This window comes from Danio rerio, chromosome 7 (assembly GCF_052040795.2).
Source record: "Danio rerio strain M-AB ecotype USA chromosome 7, GRCz13ab, whole genome shotgun sequence".
Taxonomy (NCBI): domain Eukaryota; kingdom Metazoa; phylum Chordata; class Actinopteri; order Cypriniformes; family Danionidae; genus Danio; species Danio rerio.
Genome location: NC_141027.1, coordinates 24688825 through 24701563, shown reverse-complemented (window position 1 = coordinate 24701563; position 12739 = coordinate 24688825). Strand labels below are relative to the sequence as shown.

Sequence of the window (12739 nt, the reverse complement as noted above, 5' to 3'; positions counted from 1 at the left end):
CAACCTGTTCTTTTATTAATTTTATTTCAAGGTTAATAGTGTTTTTGTTATATCAAAACAGCGCAAGTGTGATTTTTATTAGGTTTAGTTACCTCAGTACTAAATGAAAATGAGAGAGAAAAAAAAACAAACTTAATGCAGTAAACATACATTCCAATTTATTAAATTATATATATATATATATATGATTGTAATCTAAAATGTACAGTACTGACTTGTCCAAGCTTCAGATAGATGCTTTATGATGCTTTATACACGAGGACAAATACTTCAACAACAACAAAAAAAGATTTCAAATATTCTAGAAAAATCCCCATAACGGAAATAATGCAAAATATGCAGGGAATGTTCAACAGAATCATCCTTTTAAGGGCCAGTTCACCCAAAAATGAAAATTCTGTCATAATTTACTCAGCCTCCATTTGTTTAAAACCAAATTTCCTCTGCATAAGATAAAAAAAAGATAATTTGAATCATGTTGAAAGCTGGTAGCCATTGACCTCCATAAAGCTATTATGGAAGTCAATATCTACCAACTTCCAACAATCTCCGGCACAACATATTTTGTTCAACTGAAAAAAAAAAAAAAAAACCTCATATAGGGTTTGGTGAGTAAATGATGCACAATTTGTCATTTTTAATGTGAACCTTCCTTCAAACTACTCAATTCTCGAGGATTGATAACCCTCCACCCCTACAAAGAAAATTTACACACTTCCAATCATCAAAATATCACAGCTGCTACATGCAAAACTGTAATAAAGCTTATGCACATCTTCAGTAGAAGAGTCAGCTTTTCAAAACAACCCGTGATGAAGGTTCTATCTGAACCAACATCGCACAAATCATTTAGCCGTCTTTTAAAGTTCAAAATGCAAAAAATCAAGAATTTACATGGATTGCTCGCCAGTGCAAAGTTCCCTTGGGCAGATTTTTAAGGATTCAGCTCAGGTTTTATCAGTGGTTGTGTCGTGGTTTGGCCGATTGTTGAGTGCCAGCTGCATTGCCCATATGCTCAGAGGCCTCATGTAAGCCAGAGAACGGTAGATGCCCTTCTCGCAGTAGGCTTCGGGTGTCTGGAAGGCCATTCCCATTCGCTCCCATACAGCTCGATAACAGCCCTCCGCAGTGCGCAGGCCCTCCTCCACCATACCCTGAGAAAATAAGAATTAGTCTGATTTTTCATTGCCAATTTAAAAAAATGACAAGCAAATTGGACAACTTTGATTTCCAAAAATTTTCTCATTTTGTTCAAAATTAATGTAAAATTTATATTATTTTAATAAATACATTCAAAGTGCTACATAAAGTGTAAAACAAGAGAAAAGAAACAAAAAAAGTACAAATACACACATAATTAAGATTATGATAAATTGGTTTCTTAAAACTATTCCTAAAACTATCTACTTACGAAGTCTGGGTTCAGGGGAACCCAACTGCCCTGCTGGGACATTTGTAGCTGGATACATGATGGACGATTGGGAGAAGTGGCGCGTCCTAAGCCTGGCTGCTCTGTCACTGGAGGATATGGAAAATCTCTATCTATTTGGAACTTTGATAACAGGGTTTCTGCTGATGAGCTTAGGCGGAGCCTTGGGGTATCGACAACTGATAAAAGGGGTCAGTGCGGCTCAAAACACCACCAAGCTAGCCAGCTGGATTGAAACGTTGGTTAGCAAAGTTGTTACATCATACCAAACTGTGGTTATGGACTGCAAATAGCAAAACATTGGGGAGAAACTAGAGGTTTTGAACAACATTTGAACAAACCCGGAGACCAGTGAAAGACATTACATATCTGCTAAATTGGCAGCTATTCACCCAAATTTGAAAGCGTTCTTCTCTTTCGGCTTCCCTGTGATTCAACTACCAGACAGCCTTAGCTGGAGACAAACTACTTCCCCCGGGGAACAAGATGAGATGATCTAAATTACTGCTCCTTCCCCCGCATCCCACACTGGTGTGGATAGGCGGATCTATGACCAGCGCCCCCTGGCTGCCACCTTCACCGGATTATATCTACATCCCCTGTTCCCATGCCCTGTTGCGATGTTACAGTATGTTTATGTGTTTATGTGCTTGCTGTTGGGGCTTTCCCCCCCTGATCTTACACTGCCCTACATGAAGTAAAGCCTGAGAGGGGATTTTTTTTTTCGCCTCCCTCTTCCCAAATGTATCTTATTTCCTTTTTCTAAAAGCTACCTCTCGTGTGACATGTTTTCCCCTGAAATGTGTGATGTTTGTGTATGGTCAGGGGAGCTCCAATTTCGCTACATGTAAAAGTGTATGTGACAAATAAAGGTTTCTTCATCATCATCATCATTATTTAAAATATATAATTGTATAATTATCATAATTTAAATTGTACAATTGTGTATAGTTTAAGGATATAAAGTAAAATATAATTATTTGACTTTGGCATTCAAATATAAACAAATAATCAACAAATGCAATAAAACCAACAAATGCATACATATATTCAACGAATCCCCTTTTGTAAAACATCAAGAACAGAGATTCATTATAGGTTTCCAATTAAAATCCTGCTCAATTGATTGACTGTTTGAAACTTGTGAAACTAAATAAAAGCGATAAGGAAAACTGCCTAAACACAAACAGTCTATCCATAAGCTCCTTTTATATTATGTTGAAAACATGACGAATGAATGAAGGTCAGTAATTGTTAAATACTGAATAAATACTGAATAAAAATCTGCATATTCCTAGGCATAGCTGAATAATAAGAACTTAGTACATGAACATTATATACCATATCATTAGTAGTTCTGTAAAATCCTAGAGAAAAACAGGACAGTCTGAACAAAACACCAACTGTGATGTTCCACATGGCATCATTACCATGCATGTCCTGGCAACATTTAATTGGCAATAACGTTTCATAGTGAGACAATTGTTTGTTTTTCACTTAGTTTAACACCGCTTTCCTGTGTACGTGGGACTCCTATTTTGAAAACAGGAACAGTCTTCGTCTAGAGCTCACAGGTAATACAACCAGACATGCTGTATCTCATCTCATTACAATTTTGTTGACACAAAATTCAAAAAAGACAGAATACAATTCATTCAGCACCATCTCAAAGAGCCATAAGGTCCATTTAAATGTATCTGCTGTTAATTGTGTACTGTATATTGTGAAATTTTGCAGTGTACTTTTGTACTGAGGCAAAAGACACATATGTGAGTTTGTAATGAGGCAACAAACACATGTACACTGATGAATATAAGTTAATGCATGTTTCACACCACTCAGCTCTTACTGTGATTAATCAGGAGTAAAATTATGCCAATAAACTTAAAACTCATCTGTTTATGCAGAGGTGGATTTGTTTCCACCCTGTGTCTTCATAGACGTTAAACCCAAAGTACAATCCAAAATACAACTCTAAGGGTCAACTCCATGGGTTATAAATGGGCTTGTGAAACGTTTTCTGGAGATTTTATAGACTCTGAGAACAGTTTAAACAATGTACCAATGCATTCTATGGCACCTTTAAATGTGCTAAAGTTCTTATATCTTGTTTTATTCAAGGGTGTACAGTTATTTCCAGTACAGTTCATCATTTCTGGCCACTTTTAACACTGTTTACATAGTTTGTACTATATAATCACTGCAGGATGTTTTTTTTGCAAAACTGGACAGAGATCAGCTGAATGAAAACAACAATAACAAAAATTACTGTTTGCTGATCATGTGTTTAAAACCGAAACCTCCAATTCTGATTTCTGTCTGGCTCTCTAATCTCTTATTGAGAGATAGTTAAATTATTAACGACATCTGGAACCTGATGATATGATCTGGTGTTTGACTTACTTCATGTATCATTGTAGCTGCCAGTCCATAGACCACACCCACCCACACCTCGTCTGATTGAACGCTGGAGCGGTCAGGAACACCTTCTGGCCTCATGCCGTTCACTGCCCCCATCTGCCCACCAGCAAAACTCATCACGTTCAGGTCAAACACTGACTTCAGCGCACTGCAGATCTTCTCCTTTGGAAATGCCTAGATGTAGAAAATAATTGGTGTTAGTTTCCCTTTAGGATCCTTTACTCTTCCTCTAAAACAAACTTTGTCAATTGGCTTGCTTGGTTTTGGACTTGTGGAGCTGTGCACTGATCGATTTACTCTTCAGTGTTTGTATTTCAAGCAGTGAAAATTAAACTGAACTTCAACTCTAAAACTGGACTGACACTATTTCACTTTACTAGACTTTCTATGTTAAGCTGCTTTTACACAATCTACAATATAAAATCGCTATATAAATAAACATGAATTAAATTAAAACAAAGACCCTGACCTGAAATATTAGTATTTTGGTCACAAAATAACCACAGCTATGTTCAAAGTAATTTTTTGGTCAAAAGTAATTTACAGTTTTACATTTTACGTTCGGCAGTTCTAAACTTGTCAATAATTATGGACATTTTAGTATTTCTAATTTTAGTTTTCCTTTCTTTTTTGGGATTATAAATGACTAAATGTCAATGTAATAACCATGCTAAGTGACTTGATGCTAAATGTAATGATAATAATAATGTTAGATCACCATCTCCACTCCAGATAAAAAGGATCCAGCCCTGGATGCCAGATCTTGTCAGAATACCTCCGTTTCTCTTATTATTTGGACAACAAGTCAGCAGAGTTTCCAATACCTAAACTTGTTAACCAGTGTTTAACTAAATTAACAGTCTCCTATAAATATAGGAGTTGACTGAGAAAACCAGAGAGGAGCAGAAGCAGGAGATGAAGTAGTGATGATAATGAAAGAGCAGATTATTATTATTAATTATAGAATTATCTTAGTTGCGTATGATTCAATGACCAGGATAAAACCCAACAAGTGTGATTATACCACAAGCGACAGCAATGGAAAAATACTGCTTCACAACATTGTCCAGAGACAATATAGACATCCTCTTACCCCTTACTCATGAAAACAACTGTCGCTTGAATCCCCACAGTCATAAGATTATAACAATATAGAAAAATTAAATAATGAAGCGATAATTATTGGAAAATAATAATCATAAAATATAAACGCATAAAAATGACAAATAATAATCAAATAATTAACTAATGATCAATAAAATGATATATTGATAATTCCATAAATGACTAATAGCATATGATTAAATAAAATAATTAAAAGAATAAAAAATGAATATGACAAATAAAAATAACACAACACAAATGAACGGTTGCTTTCTTGAAACAACACACACATAAGTTTGCTACTAGCTTCTATAAGTTTGCTCAGATCCTTATCCTCAGATTCTTCAATAATAATAATAATAATAATTATAAAAGTAATAATAATAATAACCCTCATTTCTTTCATAAATCTGTTTTACCCTAAATAAAAACAATGCTACACTATAGATAACCATAAACCATAACCATAAATAACATCAAATGTCCCAATTGAAAATCTTTAAAATTGCAATATTTAATCACAATTTAGACCATTTAAACCATATGTAACTGTAGTGTTGTGTACAGTACTTGCATGTATGTCATAAAAGATGTTGTTTTTCAAACTTTGTTCATCAAAGAATCCTAAAAAAAGCTGCATCCCTATTTTCACACTTCATTTGGCAGCACATTCATTTACAACAGTGATGATAATGATATTAATAAATGTTTCTTGAACACCAAATGAGCATATTAGAATAATTTCTGAATGATCATATGACAGTGAAGACCAGAATAATAGCTGCTTAGTATTCAGCTTTGCTATCATTAAAGTGAATTACATGTTATAATATAAAGCAGAAAACAATTAGTAATATTTCAAATCCTTGTTGTTTTACTGCCTTTTTAGAGCATGAATAGTTTAAATATTAGTCTCTATTATTATTATTTGTTGTTAAAAGCTGTAAAAAGGTAATACATAAATATGTATTCAACATTGTTATTATTAATTAATTTAATAATTTATTTATTCATTTGTTTTACTCCTGACGTTTCAATATTTCGGAATAAGTGTGTTCTTTTTTTCTCTAAAGTTTGTTCTGAAGTTCAAACAAAATCCAATAAACATATTTCAGAAAGAAAATTATTTGTGACACTATGTTAAGGCGTTGAATGCAAATGAAGTGTTAAGTATACAGGCAGCTGCTGACGATAATAAAGCGTGTTCATTAAGCACTTCTCTGACTGACCTGGTATTCATCATCTCCCAGTCCAGATGCCCTGAGGAACCAATGGCCTGCGCACTGATCTGACATCACACTGTTAGACAGACTCCGCCCACTGCTGTCATAATTATAGTACTTGCCTATCGGGAACAGACATTCCACAAAGGGGGGGAAAAAGATGAATGAAAGGAACAGTAGATTTCTATACTTCAAGAAATCTTCTCTTCTAAGAAATGGATCTAATGAAAGATTGAATGGTTATACTAAGAGTCCATAAGAGGCTTAAAAAGATCAGCATGTCCATAGTCATGTGCAGTTTTTTTTAATAAGGAAAACTACTGCTGGTTTAAATTTATGTAGCACTGTGCTGACACTCACCATTCCAGAGGAGTTTGTCAAAGGCTGCACTTCCTCTCTCCAAAATATCTCTGTAGCGTTGATAAACAGACTCGCAATTTAGCACGCGTGCCATTTTACACATCATGCACACTGATGCCAGCCACAGACCACCACAGTACGCACTGGCAGAGCAGAAACAAAGGGTTTAAATATATATATTAAAACAATTTAAATGACAGATTTAGAACAATAAATAAATTAAATGAATAAAATAAGACATAAAACGCAATCAGAGCACAGTCACATTCCATCTGCCATAAAATAAAAATAATAATACTAATCTGATCGACAATATATTTTCATATATTATATGCATGTATGTATATATTATATAATTTACATTATTTGTACAGATTTTGAGAAAAATGAAATGGTATAAAAACTTAAATAGGTGATTCATTCCCAAGTGGCGACCCCTGATAAGTAAAGGACTAAGCTGAAGGAAAAGGAATCAATGAATCTAAATTAAAAAATATATGTATTAACAAAAAAAATAATAATAATAAAAATAAGGCCCAATTGGAGCTCTTCCATCTGCCAATAAAAAAGAAAAAAAGAGAAAGCAAACAAGAAATAGAAATAAAGAACAAGAAAAACAACAAAAAAGAAAAAAGACAGAACAACAAACAATAAACAAGAAAAGAAAGAAAAAATAATGAAACAAACAAGAATGAAAAAAGAGAAAAAAGGAAGAAAAAAATAAAAGAAAAAGAAAGAAAAGTCAGAAAATAAGAAAGAAAGTAAAAAATAAAAGAAAAAAGAAATGACAGAAAAAAGAAAGAATAGAAAAAATAACTTAAAATGAAGAAAAAAAAGGAACAAGAAAGAAAAAAGAGAAAATACAAAGAAAGAAAAGAAAAAAGAAAGAACAGAAAAGAATGAAACAATGAAAGGAAAAAAGTAAGAAAAATAATAAAAAAAGAAAACAAAGACAGAAAAAAGAGAAGAAAATAAGGAAAAATAAGAAAAAAGGAAAAAGAAAAAAAACAGAAAGAGAAAGAAAAAAGGCAGAAAGAAAAAACAGATAAAGAAAGAAAAAAGAAAGAAAACTGCAAAAAGAAAGAAATGAAAGAAAAAATTAAGAAAAATGAAACAAGAAAAACAAAAAACAAGAAAAAGAAAAAAATGAAAAACAGAACACAAAAACAAACAAGAAAAAGAAGGAAGAAAGAACAAGAAAAATAATAAACAAGAAAAAAAGAACAAACAAGAAAAGAAAGTAAAAAAATTAGGGAAAAAGAAAGAAAGAAAGAAAGAAAGAAAGAAAGAAAGAAAGAAAGAAAGAAAGAAAGAAAGAAAGAAAGAAAGAAAGAAAGAAAGAAACTGAAATGAAATGATATAAAATAAGCTCAGACCTGGGTCCAGTCACCTTCCATCCATCATAGGTCTGGTCTGCATATCCAGAGTTTTCTATCAGGCCATCGCCGTCCTTATCAAACTTCAACTCGTTTTCCATCACGGTCTGAATGAGCCAGAATATGAGAGGAGATGTTTCAATCAAACACTTGACATCTCTCGCCACGTTAACATATAAAGAAGCTTTAATAAATCTCCACCTGGCACACGGGCCACATGTCCTTCAGATACTGCTGGTCCTGGGTCAGATGATAGTCCCTGTACACCTGCAGCACAAACTTCAGGTTCAAGTCCTTCCAGTCAGCCGTGTCGTGGATCAAATAAGCGTTGACACGAACCCATGGCTCATCGTCTGATGGAAATAAAAGAGTAGGTTTTACTAGGACATGAACAATGCACTGATGAGCTCCTCCAAATCTAGCATCATGTTAAATAACACAAGGAAAAAAGGCTAAGTTTAATTTCTGTATAGTGTAGCACACATCCCATAATGTTGAAGTATTAGGTCAGTAGGTGCAGATGAGATGACTTTACTGACAGTTTGAGCCCAGTCAACCACACTACAATATCAATATAATATAGCATTTGCACAGTTTGTGGTAAGTTACTTTAAAAAAAGTGGTTAAATAATAGTTACTAATCATACATTTTCTAATGATTTTGCCTAAAAAGTAACTGAATTAATTAATTAGCAATTTCATTACTTGATTATATAATGCTGAAAATCCCTATAAATCTCATCGCATAGAAATTAAACGCTAAACGCTTCATATTTGAGTCAAAAGTTGTTGTTTTTTTATTAACACTTAAAAATGTGTTTTAAAACTAGTGCTGGGAAAAGATTAATCCCAATTAATCTCATCCAAAAATGCAAAACAATGTAAACATGCACATGCATAAAAACAAAACAACACAAAACTGTTTTTTTTTTCAAATATTTGTATACATACAGTTGAAGTCAGAATTATTAGACCCCCTTTGAATTTTATTTTCTTTTTTAAATATTTCCCAAATGATTTTCACGGTATGTCTGATAATATTTTTTTTTCTTCTAGAGAAAGTCTTATTTGTTTTATTTCAGCTAGAATAAAAGCAGTTTTTAATAAAAGAAAAAAACATTTTAAAGTCAAAATTATTAGCCACTTAAAGCTATATTATTTATCGACAGTCTTAAGAACAAACCATCATTATATAATAACTTGCCTAATTACCCTAACCAGCCTAGTTAACCTAATTAACCTAGTTAAGCCTTTAATTGGTACTTTAAGCTGTATTGAAGTGTCTTGAAAAAGATCTAGTCAAATATTATTTACTGTCATCATGGCAAAGAAAAAATAAATCAGTTATTAGAAATGAGTTATTAAAATTATTATTATGTTTAGAAATGTGCTGAAGAAATCTCTCTGTTAAACGGAAATTGGGGGGGGGAATAAACATCAAAAATAAACAATATCTGCTACTCTGAAATAATTTATACAGAACGGTTGAATTTTTGTACAGTACCTAAAGGGACAGTTCACTCAAAAATGTAACTTTGCTGACTATTTACTCTTCCTTGAGTGCTTTTGAACTTTTAGGAGTTTTGTTCTTCTGTTATACACAAAAGAAGATCATTTGAAGAAAGCTGAAAACCTTTCACCAATGATTTCTATAGTCGAAAAAACAAATACTAAGTGAATGGTTGCAAATGCAAAAAAGTGGAGGATGAAAAGGGAAGAACATTATAAGTAACTGTAATCAAATTCCCTAAAAATGAAAAGTAATCACTTTATTTTTCAAAGGAAAAGTAATTTAATTACAGTAATAAAATACTTTGCAACTCATTACACCCAAACTTGCATTTACACAAAAAAAAAAAAAAAAAAGTTGAGTCAAATGTGCTTTCGACCACCTCTGGAAGCGAATATACTAAAAAAAAAATTCACACCTTTTAAAACCTGTTCTTAGTGTGGTCCACTTGTGATCAGTTTTACAAAAACACACCTTTAAATTTCTGTAATATGCATGGTTGATATGGTATTAGGCCCAACTCACCCGGGTCTCCGATGTCGTGTGGTACAACACCTCGAGTCTTGACTGGCGAATATCTGCCATTCATTAGATTCAGCCTCTCCATGGGGTCATGCTGAACAACACTACCCGCTGGGAAAAAGACAAAGAGGAAAAATTTGTTTAACTACACAAACAGATACAAAACGTGTTACAAGTCTATTCAAAATGAATTGATACAGCTTAAGCTCACCGATATCATACTGTAGACTCAGAGCCAGCTTTGGCCAGAGCATGATGAGAGCGAATGAAGCATAGAAATGGACATCATATGTATTATACATCCTGTACTCTTGACCTGAGATCAGTGAGAGGTAGAGAATGTATAGTTATTATTATTTTAATTTTTTATTTAGAAGCACACTTAAATTTACAATGATCTAAATCTGTCTAATAAAAAACCAGAGTCAAATAAAACAATGAAATACACGTTTTTAATATTTGAAATAAAAGTGAAATTAAAAATATTTTTAAAAGATTAAAAATCTCTAACCAAAATTAGAAGTGTAGTTTTGACAATTAACAGACTAGTCAAAGTAATTGCTCAAGTAACTGTACATCCAGCTTAATCTTAGCCGTGTGCATACATAAATAAATATCTAAAAATAAGGCTGGAGAATATGACAAAAATATCATATCACACTATATATAAGCAATTATGCATCATGTTATATTTAATTAGTTATAATGGACCACATTGAAAAGACCATTTATTTTTGACATTTTAAAAGTACATGCTTAAATCTGAAAAATAAAAAAATAAAGGAATAAAATAAATAAAACTAATGAAACATAAAACACGTTTAAAATAACTATTCCAGGCCCAATAAAAAATATTGATAAATTAAAGTCAAAATATAAACATTTTTGGAGCTTGCAACTAGAGCCTGTTATTTCATGTTTCTCCCAGCATGCAGATTGGTCAGGCAAATGATGAAAAACAATCTTGTAAACAATGCATTTTGTGACATCATGAAATGTAACATAATATGAAACAATAGACTATTTTATATAAAAGATATATATATATATATATATATATATATATATATATATATATATATATATATATATATATATATATATATATATATATATATATATATATATATATATATATATATATATATATATATATATATATATATATATATATATATATATATATATATATATATATATATATATATATATATATATATATATATATATATATATATATATATATATATAGTTTTCATGATGATTTTGGTAAATGGCACAATTAAGTTATATAAAGTACCTAAATAAAATTGTATCAAAGACTTGATCTTAACAAATCCTGACTTAAGTTTGCATAAGGCAATGTGAAATCTCACATCCCTACACTCTTACCCTCTAGGTAAGCAAAACGACCAAAATCTTTGACAACTTCAGGCTGTGCTGGAAGCCCTCCATCCTCAGGACGAAGCCCACCGCTGATATCAGCATCTTCCGGAAGCTCCACCCATATTGTTCCACCGTCCACAACAAAATAGAGCTCATTAAACAGAGCAGATTTATACCACGCTGGAAGAGACCTACAACAACACATGGTTTAAGAGCATCTTGAGTAATGAATGTTTGACAATGTTGAATTTTTAAATAATTTAAATTGAGTGACTTGAACCATGCAGTGTAAATGTAGCCTAAATGTATTCTGTGGGACAATATCACGTGAAGGAATAGTTTATCTAAAAATTACAATTTTTGAAGATGTATGTGACTTTGATTTTCATTAGGACATTAAAGATTTATTTTTATTTTTGGAGTAACTAGCAAGGAAATTTTCACAGTATGTCTGATAATATTTTTTTATTTAATATTATTTTTTTATTTAATTTTTTTATTTAATAATATTTCTTATTTATTTTATCTCGGCTAGAAAAAAAACAGTTATTAATTTTGTTATAAACCATTTTAAGGTCAAAATTATTAGCCCCTTTAAGCTATTATTTTTCGATAGTCTTCAGAAAATACCATCGTTATACAATAGTTTGCCTGATTACCCTAACCTGACCCTTACCTATATATAAAACATGGTTGGCATATGCTGGTACTTTCTGTATTTATTTGATGAACCAATTTAAGTTTGTAAGATGGTGAGGCTTCCTAAAATGACTGAAACCCTCCAATATCTGGATGTCCTGATAAAGGCCAAAGGAACGACCCTTTCAGCTATTATGAGAGAAACTGATTGTAATATGCTGCATCTTTACAATGCCATTGACTTATTGAAATCCCCCAAATAACATATACTCAAATATATTGTATATAAACACAACTAGTTTAAAAAAAACATGAAATGAACAAACCAGCCAATACTGTTAATCCCAAATTGGCAAAACACCAAAAATCAAATCAGCCTAACCATTGAAAAAATAGCTGCTTTATGTTAAAACAAAACGAAGGTGTATAACAGGCTTAGCATGGTGCTTATGACTTGCAGCAATACTATTCAAAGCACACAGTACTTACTCTGTATGCAGTGCACACATGTTATGAAGAAGACTGTTGAGAAATAACATATAAGGGCTGCTTTTGTCTATGCACATAATAGATGCATCTATGTCTCTCCTGCAGTCAAATCAATTTACCGGAAGCATGACTGCTCACTTACAGTCTTTTGTGAATGAGTAAAAGTCACACAAATCAGTTAGGCAACCTGATTAACTGATAGGACTCATTGTGAGCTGTGGGGAAAACAATTGCGCATGGATCCTGAGATTGTGGAAATGCATCACTATTCACTCTTAAA

General features: G+C 32.2%; 1 protein-coding gene across 1 annotated transcript in view; it reads right to left on the bottom strand.

The window, feature by feature from the left end:
* Nucleotides 1-136: 136 nt before the first annotated feature.
* gba2 (glucosidase, beta (bile acid) 2) overlaps nucleotides 137-12739 on the bottom strand; it is a 31407-nt gene continuing 18804 nt past the window's right edge. The window contains exons 10-18 of the mRNA XM_087261004.1: nucleotides 11338-11522; nucleotides 10157-10261; nucleotides 9949-10056; nucleotides 8115-8266; nucleotides 7914-8020; nucleotides 6538-6680; nucleotides 6184-6299; nucleotides 3833-4024; nucleotides 137-1154 (exon numbers count right to left, since the gene is read on the bottom strand). Of these exons, the coding sequence (XP_087117130.1) occupies nucleotides 948-1154; nucleotides 3833-4024; nucleotides 6184-6299; nucleotides 6538-6680; nucleotides 7914-8020; nucleotides 8115-8266; nucleotides 9949-10056; nucleotides 10157-10261; nucleotides 11338-11522 (1315 nt within the window). The 3' untranslated portion in view covers nucleotides 137-947. The remainder of the gene's footprint in view (nucleotides 1155-3832; nucleotides 4025-6183; nucleotides 6300-6537; nucleotides 6681-7913; nucleotides 8021-8114; nucleotides 8267-9948; nucleotides 10057-10156; nucleotides 10262-11337; nucleotides 11523-12739) is intronic.